This window comes from Python bivittatus, unplaced genomic scaffold (assembly GCF_059951505.1).
Source record: "Python bivittatus isolate LINGU-HERP-01145 unplaced genomic scaffold, Pbiv_v1 ctg000480_np1212, whole genome shotgun sequence".
Taxonomy (NCBI): Eukaryota; Metazoa; Chordata; class Lepidosauria; order Squamata; family Pythonidae; genus Python; species Python bivittatus.
Window position 1 is genome coordinate 33,112,149 of NW_028277075.1, and position 27,917 is coordinate 33,140,065.

General features: G+C 36.4%; 2 protein-coding genes across 12 annotated transcripts in view; one reads left to right on the top strand and one right to left on the bottom strand.

Moving 5' to 3' along the window:
• Positions 1-22,466, bottom strand: part of ATG13 (autophagy related 13) — a 35,852-nt gene extending 13,386 nt beyond the window's left edge. For 2 of the 8 annotated variants that reach the window (XM_007421765.4, XM_007421763.4), the window contains exons 1-11: positions 21,750-22,466; positions 16,741-16,822; positions 15,641-15,721; positions 15,075-15,194; positions 13,509-13,555; positions 7,775-7,915; positions 4,730-4,770; positions 3,920-4,016; positions 3,551-3,649; positions 2,658-2,751; positions 1,106-1,204 (exon numbers count right to left, since the gene is read on the bottom strand). In XM_007421765.4, the coding sequence (XP_007421827.1) occupies positions 1,106-1,204; positions 2,658-2,751; positions 3,551-3,649; positions 3,920-4,016; positions 4,730-4,770; positions 7,775-7,915; positions 13,509-13,555; positions 15,075-15,194; positions 15,641-15,721; positions 16,741-16,809 (888 nt within the window). In that variant the 5' untranslated portion in view covers positions 16,810-16,822; positions 21,750-22,466. The remainder of the gene's footprint in view (positions 1-1,105; positions 1,205-2,657; positions 2,752-3,550; positions 3,650-3,919; positions 4,017-4,729; positions 4,771-7,774; positions 7,916-13,508; positions 13,556-15,074; positions 15,195-15,640; positions 15,722-16,740; positions 16,823-21,749) is intronic. The other 6 variants (XM_007421766.4, XM_088145707.1, XM_088145711.1 and 3 more) reach the window with 4 other exon arrangements.
• A 193-nt stretch (positions 22,467-22,659) lies between these two features.
• HARBI1 (harbinger transposase derived 1) lies at positions 22,660-27,833 on the top strand. 4 transcript variants are annotated; one of them, XM_025174029.2, is made up of 4 exons: positions 22,666-22,758; positions 24,682-24,794; positions 26,076-26,775; positions 27,046-27,833. In XM_025174029.2, the coding sequence occupies exons 3-4, from the start codon at positions 26,106-26,108 to the stop codon at positions 27,420-27,422; spliced, it is 1,047 nt and encodes a 348-aa protein (XP_025029797.1). In that variant the 5' UTR covers positions 22,666-22,758; positions 24,682-24,794; positions 26,076-26,105; the 3' UTR covers positions 27,423-27,833. The 4 variants fall into 4 exon arrangements, with proteins under 4 accessions (XP_025029800.1, XP_025029797.1, XP_088001838.1 ...); XM_088145712.1 differs by lacking the exon at positions 22,666-22,758 and adding an exon at positions 22,766-23,043; XM_025174032.2 differs by lacking the exon at positions 24,682-24,794 and having other exon boundaries at positions 22,660-22,758.
• The last annotated feature ends 84 nt before the right edge of the window (positions 27,834-27,917 follow it).

Genomic DNA, 27,917 nt, shown 5'->3' on the forward strand with positions numbered 1-27,917 from the left:
GGCACAGAAGATTTCTACTGAATTCTACGGGAATTTTCCATGTAGGGCCACTGTACCCTAGCCATAAAGTTCACTGAATTCTGAAATGAAAAAAAAGACTGCACATAGGAATAGGAAGTTGCTCACCAACACATTTAGAGTATAAAAATGTGTGAGGTGTACTGGATTATATAGGAATACATATACTTGATTGATATATGTTGATAAAAATCAACATGGTACAAATTCAGGCTATGAGATCCCCTGAAAATGATCTGCTGGGTATATAATAAAGTTTATCCATTTATTTTTGTCAAATATTGGAGAAAATGAAATTATTATTATTATTATATTTTTTATCCCACTTTTTTTTTTTATTTGGTCAACTCAAGGCGGCACTGAAGATGACAATTTTTCCTCTGTAGCATTTGCTTTGCCAAGGAATATGATCAGCAAGGATCATCTGCACAACCAGACTGTTTCCTTATACTATCATTAAGGCAGAAAATACTTCGCCTTTATTGTGACTGGAATTATTATAAATAGATCTTCTTAGCCCCAGGCAATTCCTCTTCCTTGCATGGTCCTACTTTTCCCTCATCTATCCTTTTTTCCCAGACCAAGCAACAAAATTTCAAATAAAACCTCATATATTAAAACTCTCAATAAATTCTTAGCATCTATTTTCCTCTTTTTGGAATAGAAGAAAGAAAAACAGTATGCGTGGCTGTGACAAAAGGAATCTTGTCTATTTATTTGTTGCACCCTTGCCAGCTCAATAGACTATTACAAGATTTTTTTCCCCAAAATCTCTAAAACTTTGCTTTAACCCATGAACTCAGGAATCCTTACAAGTATCTTGCTCAGTAATAAAACTATAAATGCACTGACTTTCAATATGATTTTTTCTTCATTTTGTTTTTGAAAACGTATTCAGGAACTGAATAGATGATGCCAACCTTGTAAGTAGGACAAACCTAAAGGCCTGCTTCATTTTAGGCCAGCTGGTCTCACCAAGATCAAGTCAAAGCAAAAGTATTTACTGGTTACTGCAAAAACACTTTGTCATGTTTCTTTTAGGTTTTAAAATGTTTTTGGCCACATACATTTTCCAAAATTAACTCACTTGATGTGAAAAGGCCAGCCCCATCACAGGGCCCTTCAAGGTATCCATCACCACAGGAGGAGGGGTCTGAAAATGTGCTTTAGTGACAGTAAATACACACTACAAAGACAAGGACACACAAAAGAAAACACAAAAGGAAGAGAAAGAAAAGGACTTCAGAAAGAAAAACTGAAAAGATTTTGATGAATTGAATATTATGTCCAGACAGATATTAGAAATGTTCATGTACAGAACTGTAGAGCACTGCCTGATTTGTAGAAGGTTTAACATTTCAGGGAAACTGCTATATTTTCCAGATTAATCTCTTTCTAATTATATGTTGCATTGGAGAATTCACTTTAGATCAGGCAAAAAAAAAAAAAAAATTAGACGTTGTTGCAAATGTATTGGCCTTCTAATAATTAGGTCAAATGGTTATTGGTAACAACTGAGAGGAGGAAACTACATAAAGATCAATTCAGTCAAAGCCATCAAATATTTCTATGACCACAACCACCTCTATCTGCATTAGCTTAAAGACTTGTGCCAGTTTAATGAAAATCCAATGAAGACAGGAGACATAGGCATATGTGGAGGGGATGGAGTGGGGAAAGGATGAAATGTGTCGTGAAATCATGATACAAACCCTTATATATTTACATCCAACATAAAGACACAAGTACAAATGGGTGGGGTTTCTGCTTTTCAGTTTAAAGTGGACACATAAGACAGGGGAGGAATGTTTTTGATCACAAATCTTGTAACTGTGCTGCCTTGCCAGAAGCCATGTCTTTTCATACTAAACATAATTAAGATAATGGCAACACTAGATTCAGAACTTCTTGAAAAAGATCTCAAGAATGCTCCAAATCAGGTATGAATTGAAATTGGACAGTAAGCTGGGGAAGTGGGGATGAAGAAATCAGCTCTAGGCTCATATTCAGCAGAATATACTTTTCCTAAAGTTAAAAAGTGATTATATAAGCAGCCTAACTTTCTTCTGGTCCCAGCAGCATCCACTGATATTGCCAATAGAGAAGATCTGCAACTGAAACTTATTTCCATGCCAGGATGTTCTTATTGCATTGGGTTTTAAAACTAAATCTTGTGTCACGATCTTTAATCCAACTGTTCTGTATGGCCATTGGCTTGAGTGCGGAAAGAGTTTTAAAAGCAAAGTAGAAGAATATCTGCCAATCTATGTAAGTATAGAATTTTTAAAAATCTGAAAATTCCAGATGGATAAAAAGGTTAGACTATATATATATATATATATAATCATCAGTAGAATGTCATCAAGATTGAACTGGACCTAATTTTTTTTCTATATATTTATGCCCTACTCTTATTAATAAAAATACAACTTCTTGGCAATGGTGAAATATATGCACAGAGAAGTGTAATCTGATCAATGTCCAGCACCATTTAGTTGTGATACTCTTTACTTCTGTATATATTTACAGATTGCAAAAATGTTTAGCAAACATTTTTGCTATCAGCAAAATATGACTGTACAACAATCTAAAAGAGACACACTTGGAAACTTCTAAATTGATTCCGAAAAGCAACTTACCTGGGATGGTGGAGAAGTAGAGAAAGAGGTTGTGCATACTTCTTGAGAATCTTCCACTGATGGATATGTCACTGCATTTTCTTCACCTGCTGTTCTGTAACAAAATCGTAAGATACATTTTTAAAATGGAAATGTTTAATATTAGTTATGCAAAGGCTCTATTGATATAAACACTGCAGACAGGGAACTAGAACTTTTGGGTGGAGTTGAAAGGAGAATTATGACAGAGCTCACTCTTGCCTTCAAAGAGCGGAACTACTAGGGTGGATTTAATAATTTTGGATTTTATTTGTTCAGAAATTTTCCCTGGAAAAGAATGAAACATTTCTTTATCTTCCACCTAGATGTTTTGTTTTTTAGAAGGAAGGTTCTACTGATAAATTAATTTCAATGCTATTAGTTGTACAAAATATAGTTCCAGAGAATCACAAAAGACATTTCTAAATACTTTGCTATTGTTTTGGCCTTTGAAGAAAATATTAAGATAGGAAAAGTTTTAAAAAAATAGAAGTGTTTCAAAAAATATTTTGAATCATGCATGCTTTCTTATACTATTGTACAAACATTAAAAGAGAAACTTGTAAAACAAGTGCCAAGTTGTTTGGCAAAGCAACAAAGTATTTTCATTCTGCACTTTTCTCAGGAAAAATATCTACAATCCCAAGGAGATTTTTCACTAACTACTGTGTGAACTGAAATGAATGCGACTTAGAATCTTCTCATATTCTATACACTTCTAATAGTGTAAGAAATTCAGGCTTTTTCTGCAAACTGCACTTCAAATAAAGTAGTGAGCAAGACTCACATAATTTTCTCTACCCAGCAATGCATGATGTAAAGCCTCTATACCTGGAATAATTTCCTTCACCTATTCATGATTCCTCTTTCCTCACCTGTAATTGCAGGGATGCATGGGTGAGGAGCTGGGATAGGGACGGTCCACAAAGTGATCAATGATAATCCCCATGATAGGTGGGGTCCTCTCAAACTGCCTGCAAGGCAATAAGTAATAAGCAAATTGTATTATTCATAGGACTACTTTTTCTATTTTACAACTTGTTCTGACAGCCATACTGCTCTTTTGTGTAAATTTATGGGGAGCAGAGCATCACCACAATTCAACCCTGCAACTCCACACATGAACAAGAAACTTGCTCAAAACTCAGAACTACCAAATAATATCAATCTGCCAAATCCAAGAAACTCAGGTTAAAGAAGGGTATCCTCGAAGAGATTATTTAGTTTGACTATGAAGTCCTCACCTGGTAGACATGAATGCTAGGTTGATTCTGTAGGCACATGACAAAGTGATTGTGCCTAGTGGAGTACCAACTGTCCCAACTCGGACTGTCTGAAATCCTACACAGGCAGAAGAGAAATGGTCAATGTCCCAACTACTCTTTATGTCAATAACTGTCAACCACAGAGGTAAAAGCTGATTTGCTATGAGTGTATTCTTGGCTGAATAAAACTCAAGTCCCCAAGACGATGTCCATGCAGACCACCCTTTGTGCTCACCAGACTCTATTGCTCCACCTAATTTTTGATTTTAATGCAATTTTGTTTACAGGAGACTAGTATGGTGACAAGCATATCTCTAGACCCTACCTGAAATGGGAACTGGAACAGAAAACTCCAGGTCTGAAAGAACAAGCTTGTTATTTGGAAACCCGGTCATTACCACTACCTTGTACTTAGCCAAGTCCTTAAGAAGTTACTTTTCTTTTAACCTCCCCAGTTTACTTTTTGAGAGAGGATACTTTGTGATTAAACAGTTTACCATAAAAATCATTTATTATTATATTTATGATATACTCAAAAGAGATTGCTGCAAAATTCTCCTATTAGTTCTCCTATTGACAAAAGTCAAATGAATATATTCTTTAGTTGAATCCTAGATCTTAGTTTCATCTCTTCAACAATTTATTATAAATCTCAAACATCCATCTATCTATGCATCTATCTTTTGCAAACATGTGAATTAGTTATTCTATAATTCTTCATTTTTATTTTCTACAGTCTGTCAACAGTCAAAATGCCTAGGTCTACATATTTCTGATACCCAGTCATACCTTCTCCCAAGCCATTCAGCTGCACTTCTCCAAAGTATACCCTGCAACAGATGAATAGAGATAGAAATTATTCATGTTAAATATTTTCTTTCAGGGTATAAGACATAGATTTAAATTTGATTTTTCATTTTGAATGTACAGCAAGCTTACAATCCTTAATCTGGTCAATTTTTTGATGTTCTGTGAACAAGGAACATAGGATAACAATAAGATGTACTGAGGTCTGGATCAAAAGAAACAAGAATCAAATTTGTGCTTTAAGCATGCATCACAACCTGAATTTAAACAAAGCTTGAACTGGACTAGCTTTGGAAAGAAAGCATTGCCTGGAACCATGACTTGAATCAAAGACTGCTTTAAATTGACCTGAAAATCTTACTTTGAGGAGCCATGGTCAGAACCAAAGATAGCTTTAAGTAATCCACACTGGGATTCTCACTCCATTCAGTTGAAATATTTTTATTTTTGCAAATAAAAGTTGGTATGAGATATACCAACTGAGAAAAGTATGGTGGGCAGTAGATCACAGAGACATTATACACTGTGAGAACCTACTCTTAAGACTAAATGCAGAAACGCATCTTCAGTTTTTCAAAATTAAAACCAGGACATTTACCTTTGTTTATTCCACCCCATCTGTTTTCCATGGAAGATTGTAAAACTTGTTAGAATTTACTATAATTTTTAAAACTAGCACAAATAATTGTAATAAGAACTGTTATTGCTATTACTAGGCAAATTCTTAGGTGCCAAAAGCAGAACATATGATTTGATTATTGGCACAGAATTTAGATCCCCCCCCCAAAAAAAATCAAAAGAAATATAAGATCAAGTAAATTACTGTAGTAAGGTTTTAGTCTAAAACCCCATCCGTATATTGTCAGTTTTAACTGATAGGCCCTAGGACATAGACAATAGCCAATGAAAATGCAAAGTAGTAGCAACCAATTAAATTTGAGAGTGACATGAGAAATTAGGGCCCAGCCAGATCATGAGACGTCAGGGTTTATAGAAATGCTGATGCTGACAAAAGAGGTACTTCTTAAATGTTAGAGAACACACTATGTATTCTGTCTGAGACTGCAGTTTTACTGAGGCCATTCATTAAATACACATGTGTTTTGGAAATATGCTTCTAATAATATTTTATTAGTTGGACTAGGCAACTGGCAATAGGTGCAGCAGACTAACTAGAAAATTCCTAAATACAGTTGCCCAATAGTACCCTAGTCAGACTATTACAGATTTATTTGCCCTTTAGACTTCAAAAAGCTTCCCCATATTAATACATTTCAGTTTTAAACTGGAAGTTTAAACTAGATTCTCAGCCAGTTACTTATTCCAAGCCATGAAATCACTAACATTAAGATTGGATTAATTGAAATCAGCGATATTCAGCTTTAATTAATATACCCTTCTTTTAAATTCTAACTGTTTTTAACAAATGAAATAAATAACAAAACTCAGCAGTATACATTTGGAGTCCAACAGACCTATGAGCTTGTAGTTGGAAATAGGGTAAATAGGTGATTTCAAAATTATTCCATTCTCAATTATCATTAGTATTACTTCTACAACAATTAGCATTACATTGAACGTAGCTTACAGCACAAAGACACCAAGTGACTTTCACAGTTAAGGGTGGACTTATATCTGGGTCTGCACATGCTAGATCCTGTAGTATTAAATTTATATTCCTCATTTGTTTATCAGAAAATCATGGAGGAGAAAATACAGTAGTGAGAACTAAAATAAACCAATATTGCTTTCAGAGTAAATAAACCAGGCAGTCCAATGTACTTAATAGATTAATAACCTATTTGGAATTGGATGGCACCTAAATAAACAAACAAACAAACCTGCAGCCCCTTTCCTCCAAAACAATAGAAATACAAAATTAGCTGAGAAATTCACTATAAATATGTGAATTCCTACAATGTGGAGCAGAACTTATTCCCTAAGAAAAAATGTTTACCTAATGGACATTTGTAGTGTAGTGTAATTAGTGTGATTTGTACGGTTTTTGCACAGAGCAATATACGGGCATGGGACAGGGAATTATGAAACCATACAATAACTAGTACTCTTGGCAACAGTGGAATTCATGACACAGACAAAACACTAAATTATTATTCCTATCATTTTATGTAAGGTTGTTTAAAATAGCATGGATCCCAATTAGTAAAGGAATGTAGTTATTTTACTTTTTTATTCACTAAAATAAAAATAAACTGAATCTCTGATATCTTTGTAAATTAAACATTGATTGATTGAATATTTGCCATCAAGCTGTCTCGACTCCTAGTGACCACATAGATTTAAAAAACTAAAAAGAGGAAAGAAACTGAAGTATTATAGGACATCTGAACCCATAATTGTTGAGAAATACATGGAATATGAAGTGCTTTAGATTTGCTAAAATAATTTCCAAATATTTACAAGAAATCTGGAACCCACCCAATGGCTTGTTAAAATTATCTAATGAGATTTTATAACATTGCAATAAAGATGAAAAGAGAAGAGGGAAAACTATGCAACTGCTTTTGTTCATTTTTTTGTTTTATGAGTAATACATAGAATTATAGTAATGAATAATAATATTAAGAAGCAAAACTGCAAAGTTCAAAAACAACTGTCCTCTTAATATTGAGAAATTTGAAATGAAACAAAATGAAACCCCAGGTTTGTTAACTATATTTTGTCTAAGTTATGAAACACGGAAGAAACACAAGGAAAAATATAGCTATAAACCCACAGATATTCATAAATTATATGGACATTAGAAGAATGCAGTAAAATGTCAATTACACATTAGTAACTTTTTAAAAAATAAGACTAACAGGAAATTAAAAACTTCAAAAAAGATGGAAACTCAGCGTTAACTAAATCTTTTAGAAGACCTATGGAAGCATGCTAAAGAATATGAGACTGGAGAAAAATAATGGAAATGTGACAGCATGAAATATGAAACTTAATACAGACAATGTAGAATGTACTTGAAGTTCTATTTTTTCTGATTCTGAGGATGATCAAAGTCAGTATTACCTGTACAATATGACATACTCATGACCTTGTTTCCTTGAGAGCCTGTAGGCTGGTGTCACCCTTGTTATAGCAAGCAAAGATTTCAGCAGTAGAGACAGCCTATTATACACAGTGTAGGAAACTTTGGTTTCTTTATCACATCTAAAAGCATACACAAAAATAATTAATCCAACATTCCCAACAATTAATACATTCTGAAATGAAGCAACTTTGAAATATTGAATTACTGTTGTAAACAAACAAGCAACTGTGAGATTATACTTTTACAGAGCTCAAATCAGATAAATCTATCTAGAGACTGTGTAACACACCAATTATTTAATTCTAATACAAATGTAGATGTTTGCTTCTCAAATATCAGAAAGGAACAATAATTTAAGCATTAATTAATGCATTAAACCATGAATACCATCAAATAAATAAAGAAAAGGATGCATGTTACAACATATACAGTGGGGCAAAAAAGTATTTAGTCAGCCAGCAATTGTGCAAGTTCTCCCACTTAAAAAGATGAGAGAGGCCTGTAATTTTCATCATAGGTATACCTCAACTATGAGAGACAAAATGGGGGAAAAAATCCAGAAAATCACATTGTCTGATTTTTAAAGAATTTATTTGCAAATCATGGTGGAAAATAAGTATTTGGTCAATATCAAAAGTTCATCTCAATACTTTGTTATATATCCTTTGTTGGCAATGACAGAGGTCAAACGTTTTCTGTAAGTCTTCACAAGGTTTTCACACACTGTTGCTGGTATTTTGGCCCATTCCTCCATGCAGATCTCCTCTAGAGCAGTGATGTTTTGGGGCTGTCGCTGGGCAACACGGACTTTCAACTCCCTCCAAAGGTTTTCCATGGGTTGAGATCTGGAGACTGGCTAGGCCATTCCAGGACCTTGAAATGCTTCTTACGAAGCCACTCCTTCATTGCCCGGGCGGTGTGTTTGGGATCACTGTCATGCTGAAAGACCCAGCCACATTTCATCTTCAATGCCCTGACTGATGGAAGGAGGTGTTCACTCAAAATCTCACGATACATGGCCCCATTCATTCTTTCCTTTACACGGATCAGTCGTCCTGGTCCCTTTGCAGAAAAACAGCCCCAAAGCATGATGTTTCCACCCCCATGCTTCACAGTAGGTATGGTGTTCTTTGGATGCAACTCAGCATTCTCTCTCCTCCAAACACCACAGTTGAGTTTAGACCAAAATGTTCTACTTTGGTTTCATCTGACCATATGACATTCTCCCAATCCTCTTCTGGATCATCCAAATGCTCTCTAGCAAACTTCAGACAGGCCCGGACATGTACTGGCTTAAGCAGGGGGACATGTCTGGCACTGGAGGATTTGAGTCCCTGGCAGCATAGTGTGTTACTGATGGTAGCCTTTGTTACTTTGGTCCCAGCTCTCTGCAGGTCATTCACTAGGTCCCCCCGTGTGGTTCTGGGATTTTTGCTCACCGTTCTTGTGATCATTTTGACCCCACAGGGTGAGATCTTGCATGGAGCCCCAGATCGAGGGAGATTATCAGTGGTCTTGTATGTCTTCCATTTTCTAATTATTGCTCCCACAGTTGATTTCTTCACACCAAGCTGCTTGCCTATTGCAGATTCAGTCTTCCCAGCCTGGTGCAGGTCTACAATTTTGTTTCTGGTGTCCTTCAACACCTCTTTGGTCCTGGAGTTTGGAGTGTGACTGTTTGAGGTTGTGGACAGGTGTCTTTTATACTGATAACAAGGTCAAACAGGTGCCATTACTACAGGTAATGAGTGGAGGACAGAGGAGCCTCTTAAAGAAGTAGTTACAGGTCTGTGAGAGCCAGACATCTTGCTTGTTTGTAGGTGACCAAATACTTATTTTCCACCATGATTTGCAAATAAATTCTTTAAAAATCAGACAATGTGATTTTCTGGATTTTTTCCCCCATTTTGTCTCTCATAGTTGAGGTATACCTATGATGAAAATTACAGGCCTCTCTCATCTTTTTAAGTGGGAGAACTTGCACAATTGGTGGCTGACTAAATACTTTTTTGCCCCACTGTATTTGCTTGATACAGAATACAGTACATAAAACAGTTTCTTCCACAATATTTGTAAATTAGAATAGGATATATAATCATGGGAATCTGTTTTTTTTAATCTGGAGGCACCAAAAAACAAAGCATTTCTTGTTTTCTAATACAGTGAAACCATGATTTATCAAACCCCAACTCAATGAACTTCACATGTAATGGACCAAATTTTCAGGGCAATTTCCATCATTTGTGGTTTTGTTTTGTTTTGTTTGTGATCACATAAATGTCATGTTGATGCAAATGATGTAATTTGCATCAATTGCTTAATGACATTATCACCCAAATAAGATAAGTTTCTGCAATGACATACAGGTAGTCCTCATTTAGTGACCACAATTGGGACTGGCAGCTCAGTCATTAAGCGAAGTGGTCACTGAAACTGCGACTGTGCTTATGATTTTACTTCAGCTTTCCTTTGCTTTACAGACCTGCAAAGATCGTAAAAGCAAGGATTGGTCGTAACACTATTTTTCATCACTGTTGTAACTGCGAATGGTTGCTAAACGAGGCAGCCGCTAAATGAGGACTACCTGTATTTTCATTAGAACAGAAACTTCATTTTAAAGTTAAAAATGAAGTTTCATTCCATATTGCTAAAATGAAGTTTCATTCTATATTCATTTTTTGGACAGGAATGCAATATTAACTGATTACTATACCTATAAACATACTATTCTGGAATTAAATGAAGCCCATTGATGATAACAGGTTCATCTAAATCCCATAGATTTTTGCATTACATAACTCTATTTAATGGAAAGAGAAGACAATTATGAAATGAATAGATTTCTGTCTAGCTATCTGACATTTGAAAATATTTTTAATTGGACAATTCAGAATAGGCTGTGGGAGCTTTAGAAAAATGTCTGTGCAAAATAGCTGCCATGAAAGACTTAGTCAGACTTAAAACACCCCAGTGCTACCTGCCACCATCTCTAGCCCTCACCCCTTGCACCCATTCCCCATTTCCATCTTTGTCCTTCTGGAGGGCTGGAAGCACCTATTATTTTTAGTTTCTAAGAAAGCTTACTGGACTTGTGGTGAGGATTCATGGCAAACTAGATGTCTCTAGTGGAGACAGCACTGTGTCGAGATTGGTGGCTAGAATGGATTTCTGGGAGAGTAATGGCGGATTGAGGACGGCTCCATTTTTGCAAAACCAAAGGCTGCAGCAGTTAAGAGAAGCTTTATCTCCAGATAAAGGGGATGTCTGGATCACCCACAAGAACTCCTCTCAGGGAGGCTGGGGAAAGAGGGCATGGGGGACATGTGTCCATGTGTGTGACTGCAGGAAGGCCGAGGAAAGAGGACATGGAGTGCATGCGATTGCAGGGAGGCCATGGAAAGAGGGCATAGGAGTGCATGCATGCGAGTGCAGGGAGGCTGAGGAAACAAAGCGCAGGATGTGTGCAGTCACAGGGAGGCTTTGGAAAGAGAGCATGGGAGTGCATGCATGCGAGTGCAGGGAGACTGAGGAAAGAGAGTGCAGGAGTGTGCAATCACAGGGAAGCCAAGGAAGGAGGGTATGGGGTACATCTGTGTGTGCGTGCAAGTGAAGGGGGGAAGAAGGGCATGATGTGTGTGAGTGAAGAAAGGCCGGGGGGGAGAGATACCCCAGTGAGTTGCAACCTCCTTTGCCACCTTCCCATTGACTTAGCTTGAGGAAAGCCAACAGGGAAGGGCACAAATAGCGAACATGTGTCTGCGGGATGCTGAAACTGGTCATAAGTGCGAGTTGGTTGCCAGACACCCGAATTTTGTTCAAGTAATTGTGGGGGCACTGCAATGGCTGGAACTTCAAGGATCTATCATAAGTCCCTTTGTTCATCACCTTTGTAACATCCAACGGTCACTGAACGAGCGGTTGTAACTCTAGAACTAACTGTATGCACTGGGTGAGTTTCCTTTAATCTTTAGTGAAAGAAGTTTTAAGTTTAAGGACATTTGAAAAAAATCTTTTTTTGAATGAACAGCAAAAGGGTGATTAGAATATTGATTTTGGAAAGTTATAAACAGACTATGGATCCAGATGGATTTGAAATAACATTTTGAAATTAATTATAAGAATTCTTCCCATGGGAAAATGCTGTTGTTTTGAATTCTTAAAAGAAAGCCTAATAAGATGGGAATTTGAATGTTGGACACTAGAAGGAACCAGAAGAACTAAAGATTACAATTAAAGGAGAAGAACACTTAAATTTGACTTTCTAACACAGAATGGAGCAAAATACCTTAACATTGGATGTATTGAAGGATATTTTTGAACAATGGACCTAGAAGTTAATCTTAGAAGTGTTTGCCATTATAGACTGTGTTCAGATGTTAAGGAAGAGGAACAAGTTTTACTGGATAAGACTGAGATGATCTGAAAATGGATTTAAAAATGACAAGCTACAAGAACGATATGGAAAAAGATGTTACACCAGATATACAAATGAAACCGGCTAATGTTTTAATAATTAAAAGGGGTATACAAATGGCAAACCAGAAGAATGACTTGGATAATTTTCCTATATTGGATTTACAAAAGAGACCTGTTAAACTTCTGAGGGATTTTGTGAGAGGTGATAAAGAAAAAATGAAAAGAAAACAAGCTCTAGGACATTATTTGGATTAAAGATTAAGATTGTTAAAAGTAAAAGAAAGGAATATAAAGTGGGTTTATTTGATCAAAGTTAAAATAGATATATTGTCATTTCTGGTAGCCCTTAATGGACTTTTGCTTTGCTGACCAGGACTGAACAATGAGGTTTTAAGGATCTGTTTATAGATAAGAGATGAGATACGGGATGAAGAGATCATTTGTTGTATTTTAAGAGAAGATGATTAAGTTGTTAAAATTGTTTATACTTGTTGTGATGAAGGGCGAAGTCACTTTTTCTCATATATATATAATTTCTTTGCTAGATTCTTATTTTTTCTTTCCTTTCTATTTTTTCTTTTTTTTCTGCACTTTCTATTTTTTTCTATTTTATTTTTTGTAGTTTGTACTAGCTTTTATCTTTATAATTGTAATGCTTAATAAAATTATTATATAAAAAAAGAAAGCTTACTGAGCTTATTTAAGCTCTTTAGACATTCTTGAAAATAAAGATGTTCCAAGAGATTGGCACTTTGACCTTCAGTATGCCAACTTGCCATTTTTTAACTGAAAGTTTTTTTTTCTAAAATGTAAAAAGCAGGGCACCAAAAGAAGCATCTGCAGACACATAAGCACCCTTGCTACCACACTGAAGGCCTTAGTTTTAGGGTAATTATGCATGATACTTTTATCAATTTAGAAATTGCCTAGCAAACAGTCAAAGTCAAACGCCCTTTAAGACACAATGTTTGAAAATGTGCAAATACCAGGAAACATTTAAGCACTTGTAAAATGCTTTGCGACTTCTGCTACAACATTTCAAACACTTCAAACTTGAAGCTGGTTCTACTGACTTTTTGGAAGAGTTGTGAGCTCAAAAGATAACATTATAGCTTTAAAACTGGTAGCTGAGTTTTTTCTATTGTTTTCTTCTCACTTCTCCTTTCTTTCATATCATATCTTTTAGGTTCCAAGCATCCTAGGGTCAGGTACTGTCCTGTTTGTTATTGGTGTAAGCATTTCTGATAGATTTTTTCACTAAAGGTAAGAATGAAAATACTTTAAACTGTCACTTACTTTTCATTCATTTCTAAACACCAGATTTCCAGTTCCATGGAATCTCCCTGCAGTGGGAAAAAAAAGTATTTCAATCAAGGCTTTATCATGACAAAGCTTTTACTTGTAAACAAGTACTTAGTACAGATGAGTCAGTGGATGTTGCTGAAAAAAGGCAAATGAAATTTTAAGCTGACTTAACATTAGTATAGTTTCCAAATTATGAAAAGTAATACCTTCAAATATCTGAAGGAATGTCACACAGAAGAAGCTCGAGACTTGTTCTGTCACTGCAGAATGCAGGACATGAAATAATGGATTTAAAATACAGGAAAGCTAATTTTGACTGAATATTAGGAAAAGATTCCTAAAGATTCCTAAGAGCGGTTGATAGTAGAACCAACTACTAATGGAGGTGGTGAGCTCCAATTCATTGGGTGTGTTCAAGCTGAGTTGGATAGTTATCCACCAGCAATGTTTTAATTTGGATCCTAGTACCCCATTGGGGCTGGATTTGACAGTTTAAATGCCCCCTTTCAATGGTATGATTTGTAAAGTGATTTTAATAAATAGTGAATCTTCATAAAGAGATGAAAAAACAAGGTTCTCTTCATGTGAACCAGTAAGTTAAATCTTATTCTGATCATGAGGCATGTTATAAAAAGAATACAAACGTGTTTTTCAGCATTCTAAAAAATATAAGCTAAATTTGTAGTTATACCAAGCTTCCTGTGGATTGCAATTAGTTTAAGAATGTACATATAAAAATAGAGCCAACATACTTTTGGTATATTTGTATAAGAATAGCATGAATTTTTGACTGAATTTCAGCAGTGGATATAGAATTCCTCATCAGTTAGATAATTACTCATGTGCAGCTAGTTAGTTGGCTGGTATTGAATCTTTTGCTTCTATAAACCACAAGATAGCCAAATATTAAGATGAACAGTGTTTGGGGAATAGGGTTATTTGTCCTATTTGTAGAACTTTTGTACTGTCCCTTTCTTAAATGAACAAAAGCGGAGTTTTATTTATTTATTAATATTTCTATCCACTATCTCATCATTTAAAACAATTCCAAATTGAATTCCTGGAAAGAAGATCCCTTATGTAACAATAATAGGCATTATTATTATATATTAATATATTATTGTTGATTGCACAGTCAGCCAGATATTTAGACTGGATTTGGCATTTTTATACACCTATCAAGTCCTTCGCTATTATTATTGTTTTTGTTATTATTAGACATGAAAGCTGGCTGGGTGACTTTGGGCCAGTCACTCTCAGCCCAACTCACCTCACGGGGTTGTTGTTGTGGGGAAAATAGGAGGAAGGAGTGTTAGGTATGTTCACCACCTTGAGTTATTTATAAAAATAATAAAGGTGGGATAAAAAAAAATCTAAAAAAAAATAATGCAATGACTAAACAGAGTACTTTTTATATATATGAAAATTATCTATAATACTGCCAACAGTGGTTTACTGAAACCTGTTTTGCTAATTTTCATATGCATGACATGAAGCCATGTAATAAAATCTGAGATGAATCTTAAGAAGAAAAAGAATTGTTGATTCAGCTTATACCTCAGAGGTTTTAAGGGAGATTTCCACACACATTGACCGTCCAACAGCAGGCAGCTGTCCTGCCAAAGCTTTTTTTGCTTCATGAGTAACTTCTGGTATGTCTTTGATTGCCAAGTTGAACTGTAAAATTAGGAATGTAGATTTTAATTTTCAGGAACTTACTTTAGAAACCTGTTGTCTACCATACTGCAGGAATGTGTATAATAAAACCCAGTTCATGATAGATTAATCTCACAACCATAGAACAAAGCATCCTCTGCTGACACATACTGCAGATTAATAAACGCTGATTTCCTCATTATACTGTTGTAAAGCAGCAATATATAAGCACGCAAATATATACAAATTCCATTTGCTTTCACTACCCCTCTCTAAAAATGTTGTATCAGAGTCACAAATACTCAATAAGAAGATCTAAAAATAACTTGTAAAGGAGGAGTGTATTGCTCAGATACATTCTATAGTTATACAACTACCCTCAAGAGAACCAAAGTGGAAACCATGTGTAGTTAACATGACAAACCAAATGACATAACAAAGGGATTGATCTGAAAAATACATTTTACCCAGTCAGAGCCTGTTGGTGAGGAGGATGAGCGAGTGCAGATTTTTTCTCCAAGTCGGGCCTGCACAATCACCTGTACAGTCTGAAAGACAAAACATGCTTACTGCCTTGAGAAAAGTCAAGGAGTGACACTAGAGAAGACCTACTGGATGGTACTATATTGGAAAAAATGAAAGGAAGTACAAAAGCCAAATTACTTAACTGTATGATATCAGAAGTCAGAAAGATATGCATGAGTTACTAATTGCTCAGATCCTGGGCAGAACACCTTTAGGAGGTCATATAATTTTGCCTATATCTCTTAGCAATTTATCTACAATTCCTTTGCATTAGGGTTGTGCACACTTCAAAAATTATATTCATTCATTCATTCATTCATTCATTCATTCATTCATTCATTACATTTATAGCCTGCCCATCTCATATGGTAGCTAACAATTAAAACAGTAAAAAACAATAAAAAGAACAGAATCGAGAAGAACAGAAATTCTGAAGAAGTTCTTCAGACTCCGAGCAGGTATAACAGCTCTTAATGAAGAAGTTATGTCTTTGTTACTGAAGAAAAAGGGCTGTTGCTTTAGGGTTGTATTAACTTTAGCATTGAGATTCCTGAATCTTTCCTATTCCCTCTGACTTCCAAACCTCATCTCATAATGCATGTGGACAGACCTATTCCGTTTTTAAAGCCAGAAATCCAGAAAAATTGAAAGGCTTATACATTGCAGAATTAAATTCTACATTTTTGTGTTACTGCCACTGAATTGCAATACGAAGCTTCAATTTTTGTTATGGTACAGTCTAAATTATATATACATACACACACACATGCACACTTATAACAAATAACTGAGAGCCAGTTTGGACCAGTGGTTAAGGCTCCAGGCTAGAAACCAGGAGACTGAGTTCTAGCTCTGCCTCAGGCATGAAAGCTGGCTGGGTAACTTTGTGCCAGTCACTCTGTCTCAGCCCACAACGTCAGGCTCGGGCAACAAGCCAGTTGGTCAATTCCTGTCACAACCGATGGATCAACATTTGGTTGATCTGAAAAAAGTGGACGCTGCACCTGCAGGAAAAGTGCTAGGAAGAAAAAATATATATTACCTTCAAAGCAAAAAATTTTATGAACTTGTCCAAGTCCTTCCTGTCCTGGGAGCTGAGGTCAGTATCCATTGCACATGGAAGTCTGAAACAGGACAAAAATATTTTGATTCATGTTTCCAGTCTTAGAAGTCCTGTTATATTATTCAACCAAGCTAATTTTAAACAATCAACAAGCTGATTTTAAAAGTCATCCACAGCTAATGAAATCAATCTATCAGCCACTACTGGTGAAATCAACTTGTTTACTTAGATAAACAGAAATTATGAAGATTCAGTGAAAGTTACATTCTGAACTGTTGTAAACTATCTGCACTTTTCAGAATCCCCTCAGTTGTAACAAAACTGGAGAAGCAAAATCAAGTAACTTTTTATTTAACCTGCTGAACTTGCTAGAGCTATGTAATGAATAAGGGTTAATCATTTGTGAAATGACTTTTAGGTAATGCAATTTGAGACAATGAATATGTGCTGACATTTCATTATTCATGATATTAGTTTATTCAGAGTAGTTCTGAAACTGAACTCAGCAGCAGTTGATGTCATGTCCTTATATACTGTCTGTGTTCTATACAACAGAATGGTGGTTTAATGAAGAGGAAGGTTAGTCAAGTTGAGGTGATGATAAGCAAGCCTAAATATACATACTTTGGACATATGATGCAATCAGACAATACACTAGAAAAGAAAACAACTATGCTTGACAAAGTTGAGAGAAGCAGAAGACAATGGATAACATGGGTGGATGGATCAAATAGATTACTGGAGTGTCCTTGGAAGAGCTATGGACATACATAGCCACAGCAAACCAAAAAGCAGAAATACTGTAAACTACCTGCATGATATCTTCCAATGCACAACCCACAAAAAGAATAACTGTCCCCTTCGTTAAAGGCATCTTAGAGTCTACTAACAAGCCACCCTAGCTATTTGGAATAAATATGGCACGCAAACCAACAAGTCCCTACCAAGAATACTGAGCATACCCAAAGACCTAATACCAAAGGAAAACAACAGGGAGTCATCTACAAAATAAAATGCAAGGACTCTGAACTACATTATATAAGACAAACAACAGAAATTAGCAGAATGAATCCACAAACACCAACTAGCTCTCAAAAGACATAATGTGACTTTACTATCTCCCGCTGCAGAGACAGCCTCAAGCATAACGTCAGCTGGGAAACTGGAAATCTTAAAACAAGCCAAATCAAAAAATACAAGAGCATTCTTGGAAGCACAGCACTCTGAGCAAACAGCAATTAACAGACTACAGATTTAAACTTTTACCCATCAAAAGACATAACCAAAGACCCAACGTTAGCACATCAGCTCAATACACAATGATCCACATATCACACAGCAATCAACCAATACATAGACAAACTAGTCATCTCCTTATTAACTTAATAACCAAAAACCAACTACAATTCAACATTCACAGGAAAAAAACAACACCTTCCACTTGAACACCTTCCATTCCATGACGTAGCTATAAGTATCACAGATCATACAGGAAACAACCAACACAGACATGAGACAGAACCACCACCTTATCAGCCAAATAAATAATTTACAAAGCATAAGGCATCAATTACTTACAAAACACCATCTGCCCAGAGGACCATCCCATCCAAGTATGAACAAAGCAGGAAAGCCAGAAGGATATATAATCCTTGCCAACCAACAAATCTCACTACTCTAAAATTCCTGCACTGATAATGTTATGAAGAAGGGTAATGAAACCAAGTTTGCTGAAGTCTAACAATCTAACAGAGATTCTGTCAAGATGATGGCATGTGCATGATGACACCATGATGTGTATGACCCTCTCATGTATTTGCCTCCTGATGTCTAATGCAAGTACAAAAGTAGCATTTTGTGTATCATAATGTTTTATCACTTGCTCCCCACAGATATCCATGGCTGTGGATTATTCTCAGAGACAAGTCAAGATGGTGAGCATTTGTCTATATAGGCAGCAAGGTTGAGCCAGACTTGATTGTACTAAATACCTAGGTTAGAACATGCTAGGTACAAAATAGTTTTCATGTTGCAGGGATAAATAAGCTCCTATCTCTCAAATTTGAAAATGTGAAAAATAAGTTGTTCAGATCTTTATAATAGCTCCTTTTAACAACTATAATAATGAATAATACAGTCTTAGCATTCTGTGCTTATTTAGTGTGCATAGATCAAGAAAAATCTATTATCATAATTAAGATCAGGGCAGGACCAAACTTCCAAACAGAACCTTGTTAGCACTTCACATTACAATCTCTCAATAATCTTTTTGTTCAAAAATGACAATCGGTGGCATCAGAGATTAGGCTAACTGGTTTTGAATTTTACATAAAGCAAGGGTAGGCAAACCTTTTAAGCCAGTCAGCACATATGGATTCTTGAAGTACATTATGGGTGCTCCTATAAAATGACCTCCATTGGGGAGGGCAGGGTATAGATGGCTCTGCCTTTCAATAAAGGTTTTGCTAGGATTGTCTTGGACAGTCACATAGCACACCATTATAAAAAGGCAAACTGTTGAAATTACTCCTCTCACAAAGCCCCCCCATGATATTTCTTGCCACTGCAGTTTACTTTTTTTCCCTGGGAATGTCAAAACACTTCAAATAAATCATTGTTTTTCGGTTCCCAAGAATGCCTGTGATGCCTATATGGGGCCCAGAGCTATTGTTGGAAATAAAATTGATGCTATATGCTAGTGATTTGCAGCATAAAAGCTTTCTTCAAGAAAAAGAAAGAGGGAATATGTTAAATTCAAGCAGGGCATCATCTATCCCAAGCACAAGGATTAATTCATTTGCCCTACAGCAGAGCATTGTTAATCGGCAAATAAGACAATGATGGAGTGGCTGATATTATTATATCCTGTAACTGTGTTGCCTCAGTGAACACGAGGGCTGAGCCTGAATTTTGTATATCACAGTCTTACTGTGGTCCCATATGAGAAAAAAAGTTCATGAATCTAAATGCTTATAGAAGGAATTTCTTTAAGATGGCAGAATATACCCTTCTCTGTATTTCAGAGTGTTTCATAATACATTTATTCTGTTCATTGTATTGTGAGCCACCCAGAGTCATTCTGGAGTTGGGTAGCATCAAACTGAATGAATGAATAAAATATAGTAATTCAGCCTGGATGTAACCAATGAATGTATTGTATTACCAATGTGTGACATGTCTTCTCTAATGCCTTATTCACATAACACTTCATTACTAGTTTGACATCTACCTATTAGTTTATCACCAGGCAGCTCAGCAAAACTGAAACTATCCCCAATTTACTTGGGAGCAGCTACCATGGGCAATATCCTAATCACCTTAGCCAAGACTTTTCCCTTTTAAAAAAAAGAAAGAAAAAGGGGGGAAAGAAACCCTCTCCAAAATCTGCATCAAGGTTGGAGCAACAGTAGACGGGACTGGGGAAGGCAGAGCCTCTTCTCACCTCTTTCATCTTTTCATTTCATACACCTTCCTGGGAGAAGGAAAGGGAAAAATGGGGTAAAACATGCCGCAGCTAGGGCTGCAACAGTCTGTAGTTATTCTAACTTCCCATCTGTTTCCAGAGGTCTGAAGGGGATTACCTAATAGATTTATCTCCTTTTTTGAGTCTGGATGACATGGGGGGTTGGGATTAAGAGCAATTAATAATTAACCTTCACTAAAAATTGTGGTTAAAGTGTTTTGCCTTCATTACAGTTTTATCATAATCTGATTCCACATATCTCTTTATGTTTAATATTAACCTAGCAATGCAGATTGCATGTGTGCAGCCTAAATAAGGATGGAATGAATTAATCAAAGCTGGTAAAAAGTGCTACTGTTGATATTTGTGCCTTGATAGAGAGCACCGAGTCCAATAAGAGGCAGGAGCATTAGGTACGTTCACCGCCTTGAGTTTAGATATGAAAAAGGCGGGACAAAGATCTCATCTTCATCTTAAACTTTGTTTGCATGACACACTGAATCATAAACTAGTCAACATTTTAATCTAGCATGTTCTGCATAGTCAGCCCCTATGATTAAATTACAGTTAGATGTGCCTTGTAAACCTCAACATTTGGATTAATTCAGAAAGTATGTAATGAAGAATTACGCATCATCACTGAGAACAGCAGATTTTCTGATCCGTAATACTTCTGCTTTGGCTGGGCTGTTTCAATTGCATTGCTTTATATCCTATCTAAAAATGTTCCAGACACATGTTTAAGGTTTATACTACCTCTTTAGGATTAGAATGTGGAAAAGTTTATAATCACTCCAAATTTCCAGATGATTTCACCTGATCATACAACACTTTTCCATGATTCATAAATCCATGTACTGAATAAACCAAAATTGAATGCACTCACAGATTATGCTAAATCACAAAAAGCAAATCACATTATGGCTGAGGACGATGTGCGAACAGAGTTTCAAATAAAGATGGAATCTTACTGTAATGGCTGCAGAATGAAATAGAAGCCAGAGGGTCTGATCTGGACCCTCCCCCAAGTCAGACGTGAGTCATTACAGTAGCTTTATGGCTGAACTCCTACATCACAGTAAGCCATGTTTTCTTTAATCATGATTTAATCAAAATTAGCTGAATTCACACATGTTAATCCATGATTATTTAAAGTCACAATGGCTAGATTCGCTCAAACACAAAGATATTACCTTAAATCTTAATGAAATGTGCAAATCCATCCCAAGTATCAACCTAGAAATATAACCCAGGAAGATACCATGGTTGATGGTCTGTTAGGAGAACTAACAGGTCAAGCTCTTCTGTCCATTTCCTGGTATGATTCATCCACCGAGTCTTCTCAAATTCAAAAGCTAGACCAGAGTGTGTGGACAGCATATGTATAATTCCCTTTGTCTTTCCAATCCAATGTTCTACACATCATTTTCTGTCCCTTACCTAACTGGAACTCAGGAACAGTGCTATATTTGTACACACAACCTATGAAGATCTACCTAGCTGAGATGCAGGAGGTAATCATTACCTGTACAGGAGAGGCTGAGGTGACAATTCGAGGTTTCATCCCGGGATTAACCCAGAGGCTTATCCTAGCCTCTTTGCTTGGCCATATTCATTTGGCTTCCCTTAATCCCGACCTCTCGTCTTGATACAGGATGGAAGATGCCTCCTTTCCTCCTGCTGAGGATCTTCTCAGTTTCAGGTAGCACAGAAATCAATATCTTTTGGATTGGGATCTTCTCAGTCCAACTGGGAAGGAAAAGCACTAAGGAACCTACAGTTCCGGTCGGCTGGCCCAGTGGCTACCTTGCCTAATTTCCGCGTGGATGCAGCCAGGGGAAAGGCGCGAGCGGAGTGGGAGTCTAAATTCTCAGCTTGGCTCTTGAGGGTTGGTGGAGAGTACGGCGGAGTCCTTTAAACCCGAGCTAAAATCAGAATTTGACCCTGGGGCAGCAACAGCAAGAGCCTCTCTTTCCAGGCTTGGCTCAGACAGAGTGGAAATGCCTCCAGCTCGGCCACGAGTAGATTCGTCCGAGTGGCGCTCTTTCCAAGAAGAGCTCTCTGAGAGATGCTTGCGCCCAAAGAAAGGGCACCGGGCTGATCGGCCCTCTAACCTGATTTCTTCGCTGAAAACTGAGGGGGCCGTGGCGGTGCCTCACGACCGCGGCCTCCCCCGGGATCCCGCAATTGTCGTCGCCGTCGCCATTGCTGATGTTTGTTTTCATCGGCTTAGGGCAAATGAGGCAACCAGGGCAGCACTTTTCACACGGAATCGAAATATTTTTTTTTCCCTCTCAGCAGTCTTTTTTCTGCCTCCCTCCAGATGAATTATGCCGCAACTCTCATAAGTGTTGAAAAGGCCTGGCTGCAAATTAAAAAAAAAATCACACTTGTGAAGAATCTGCGTTTAGGAAACAGCAGCTTGTGCGCCGTGCGAGAGTCTATAGCCCCGCCTCATTCTCCCGGCGCTTGGGAGAAAGACCGGAATCAGCGTCTTTGGTTCCCCTGGAATAATCCTAGGAGGGGAAAAAGAGGTGAACGCGCAGGCTATTTCTTCTACCCCACGACATACTTTTTTTCTTGATCTCATTTTCAGCACATACTTCCCCGCCATAGACATTCCCGGGAATGCAGTCCCTAACTCCGGCTTTCAATCTCCCTAGATGACTTCCAAGCAAACCCTCCTTCCCCGGGTTAGCTCCTTGACCTCAGCAAAAGCCTCTAGGCTAGGGCGATTGATGAGATGCTTTGTACTTTAAAGTGTTCTGTTGTGCCACCTGTGCAACTTAGCTGATTGTGTTTGGGTCACTCATTTTAAAGTAAGCCTTAGTTTATATCATAATTACAATGATAGATAGATTATAATGTACTCATAGTCAGGTGTAACTTGTTTTGAAACGTTGACCTAATTTCATACTTCTCTGCCCTTCTCCAGCTGCTTCTTTTATCCTCAGGCCTCACTTTATCATTTATATCTAATGTCCATTCTCTCTCTCATGCACCTTTACCACCAGCCATTTCCAATGGTTCCCATTCTTTTTAATTAAAATGGTTCTTAATCTAGGACAGGGTTCCCCAAAGTGGTCAATATCGACCCCCAACTGTCAATGGGACTATCCATTGTTGTTATTATTCATAGTACTATTAGTTCAAGTATTTATTAAATTATTTTCATATCATAATTGTTAGGGGGTCGATGAACAATCTAAAATTTCATGAAGAGGTCAATGAGCTAAAGAGTTGGGGACCCCTGATCTAGGACCATAGCAAGTAACTTGCAAGATGTGCTAGGCCAAAATGTGATTGGCTGTTTGTGGCTCAGTATGTCAGACAAACAAAGTTTTCTACCATAATAAAACAGGCATTTCCCGCATCATTATTTTTGAAGATCCCTTTGTTCTCCAAACAGTTTGCAGCACTAGAAATGTGTTTGGCTGCACAAATAATCCCCTATAAATTTGCTGGTATCTAACAATACAGGATTCACAATAATGGATTATGCGATTTGTTTAAGTATACATACCGATAATACATGTATTCAAAAGATTACTGAAATCTTTTTAATTAAAAAAATAATATATCTCTTCAATACTTTACGAACATTACAACTATATTAATTATACATTAGCAGGAATTCTAGAGGCTAGGAAAAACAGTGTAAGTTATGATCCTGAGGGAGGTATTTTTCTAATACAGCCTTAAGACTGGAGGAGGCTGCTGAGAGTTCAAACAAGGGCATGGCTAAGTATATTCAAATACTGGCTAAAGATGAATCTCCAACTCTAAGGCTTGACCTCTCTTATTTTGTTTGATATATGTCATTCTACCTGGAAGCAACAGATTGGAGGTAAAATTCATAAATTGGGCTAAGCACCAGAAGTAATACTTCTAAGGTTAAAGATTTGTTAGTTTAGCTGGGGACATGAATGTGCATGTATTTTTGTCTGCAGATGATGACTTCCTAGATGAAAACACATATGATTTGCATCAAATGTTAGATTGTATGGATCTGGAAATTAATGTAGTTTAAGATAGTTATACTTGAACGGGGGAAAATGGAATAAATTATTGCAAGTTATATATAAATGGCACAAAACTGGAGCAAATAGATTAATTTGCAGCTTGATAATGCTTACCATGGGAAAATGGATGGAGAAGGTTTAAGATGTTCAAATGCTGGAAGAAAGATTGTGGGTGTTCTTGTAAGTGGAATGGAAAGAAAGAAAGGAAAGAAGCTAATATGGCTATGTACTGTATATTAGCAAGTCTCTGTCCACTTTGTTATATGGAAGTGATAGTTGGGTATGTCAGGAGAAACATAAAAGTAAGTTGATAAGGGATACTTAAGAACTGTGTGTGGTAAAATGAGAAAGAAAGAATGGTTGGTGAATGAATGTGAATGCAAAAATTAGTGGGCAACATGAAAAAAGGTACATTGAAGCGGTTTTATCATATAGAGAATGAATGAGGATCAAATTGCAAAACAAACATATGAAAAAAGGATGAAGGCATCCAGAAGAAGAACAAGAAAGTCCTGGTTGGGTGGAGTTGATGAAGTGTTCAAAAATAGGTAAGCAATTTGAAAAATAAAAGGTGATGTAGTGTGTGGAGGGGTAGAAGCAAGGTTGTTTTGCAAGAATAGAGGTAAATGGTATGGGTGTAAACTAGATTTAGCTATAGTTTTTTTTCCCTCTTATATCATGTCTTTAATTTCTTTGGCTTGCTACTTCATATCCCATTTCTGTAGTTTGAATAACACTATTTATGCCAAAAGGGAATAGCAGGATAAGTATGTATGTATGTATGTATGTATGTATGTATGTATGTATGTGAAGCCTCCGTTAACCTTAATCTGTGTTATCATGATACACTTAAATATATCTAATTGAATCTATGCTTAAGTATATTTATCAGTACTTAATTTAACATTTTTGTTCTTTTGAGCAACTGAATCCAACATTCACAATAAATAATCAATCCTCTAGTACAGTATATAACGTTTAGTTTTTAGGTTACCTTTTAGCTAAAGTAATATTTAAAGTAAAATGGTGATTTTGCTTTCTTGCTAGGTTTAGTAGATTCCTACCTCCCTCTCTTTTCTCATTATTGTAAAATGGAAAAAAATAGAACTATTGGGGAAATAACTTCATTTTTCAGTGCTACATATTTCTAAGAAAAACATGAACTTAATTTAATTGGTGCATGTAAATTAACTCCCTGATTTACATCTATAGGGAATTATTTTATATGCATCAATCAAAAAGAAGAAAACATTTTCCTAAACTTGTTTGATTGGTTTGGAGAGAGAATGTAAACATGGTACTAATTTCTTGTGGAATATGTACTCTTCAAGTTTTATATATGACCTTGGGTTAATATTAATTGTGCATTCTTGCATGCTGAAATATCCGCTGGCTCTGTAAAATTATAAATAGCTTTAAAAAAAAAATCCATTAGAATTTTGCCAGAAAGATTGGCTAATTCACCCTTAACTGAAGTTAATAGCAGAATCTCATGGAGACCTCATTTCCTTATTTTCCAGCAAAATTATTTGGTAGGAGTTTGGTACATTAATAATTCTGTTTATTACATTAAAAAGTTTATTACATATCTTTTGCTTGCATTCTCAGAAAGTTATACTTTAGTTTTACAGGAATAATATCAAATAAAATGAGAGTTCTTATATATAAATGAATTTCAAAGTCCTATTCAACAGTTGTGCTATTTAAACCAATGTGATTTATGCTGAATTGAAGTAGTATGAAGAAAACAGCAGGGAAATGTAATATTTTTATCAATATGCTGTATTTTCTTTTTGCTTTCTTTTGACCTGCATTCTTTTCTAATGAAGGTCAACATAGAGAAGGAAGATCAACCTATTATGGCTATTCCCATAGCAGTTATTGATTGTGATCTCTTCCTGTATGGACGTGGACATAGGACACTGGATCGCTTCAAGCTGGAGGATGTTACTGATGAATATTTGGTATCTATGTATGGATTTCCACGTCAGTTCATCTATTATTTGGTGGATCTTCTAGGTGCCAATCTTTCTCGTCCCACCCAACGATCCAGGGCTATCAGTCCAGAGACGCAGATTCTTGCTGCGTTAGGTTTTTATACTTCTGGCTCTTTTCAGACTCGCATGGGAGATGCCATTGGCATTAGCCAAGCATCTATGAGTCGTTGTGTTGCCAATGTTACCGATGCCTTGGTGGAAAGAGCCTCTCAGTTTATTCATTTCCCAGAAGATGAAGTGTCAATACAACATCTGAAAGATGACTTTTATGGGCTGGCAGGTATGCCAGGGGTACTAGGATTGGTTGACTGCAACCATGTAGCAATAAAGGCACCCAATGCTGAGGACTTGTCGTATGTGAATCGAAAGGGCCTTCATTCTTTAAATTGCCTGATGGTGTGTAATGCCAGGGGAATGCTGCTGAGTGCAGAAACACACTGGCCAGGCAGCCTGCAGGACTGCACTGTGCTGCAGCAGTCAGCTCTAAGAAACCGATTTGAAGCTGGCATGCAGAAAGATGGATGGCTACTTGGTAAGTTCATGCTGATTGCTAGTTCTCTAAATCTGTTTTGGTTAAAGTTCTGATTGATTCACTGACATGTAAAATAACACAAACAGTTACATCATAAAAATTTCTGTTTTTATAAGTATTAAATATGTGTAGCTTAAGATGTATGTTTTGTTCCCTTTGCTAAGGCATCAACTGGATTTCAGATTCAAATATCAGATGCTGAAAATTAAACTAGAATTTTTTGCTGTTTACTTGTTATTTACTAGGTATCTTTTTTTCTTAATTTTACAGGTGATAGTTCTTTCTTACTTCGCACCTGGCTAATGACTCCTCTGCATATTCCTGAAACACCTGCAATGTACAGATATAACATGGCACATTCAGCAACTCATAATATTATTGAACGAACATTCAGGACAATCCAATCCCGGTTCCGTTGTTTGGATGGATCAAAGGGGACATTACAGTATTCTCCAGAAAAAGCAAGCAACATCATCCTGGCTTGCTGTGTACTTCATAATATCTCTCTGGAGCATGGGATGGATATATGGTCTTCCTCAGATTTGGAACAAGTGGAACATCCAGAGGAAGAATATGAGCATATGGAATCCCTTGATTCTGAAGCCCTCAGAGTTCGCCAGGAATTATTGCTTACACACTTTAGCTAACCGAATTTGAGGATATCAAGTTGGATTTAAGAAAAAAGATAGAGGGAAGCATAGCTTAAGTTTTTTTTAAAGAATTTGCCAAGAGGAATGTATTATTTATCAGTACTTTGAGAAAATAAAATGTTGAACATGTGCATCTATAAGGATTTTGATTCTAGTGTACATGTTGTATCTTAGTCTACGAAATACAGGGTTATCTTTAATGTCCAGCTTTACTGAAAAAAATTAATCAAAGATATAACATGAAATCACATGGGATTATTTTCCTGATAAAATGCTATATTTTGAAGTATTGCAAAATATCATTAAAAGTATCTTGTTTTCTTTGTAATTAAATCCAAAACAATTAAGTTCAGATTACTAATTGTAATTTATTGCAGACTATATACCACAATTATGTAATAAATTATTTTGCCACATAATTTACAATGCTTTTTAGTTATCAACTATATTTATGTAAAAGAGCATTTGTGTTGAAATATGGTAGAGTTCTCA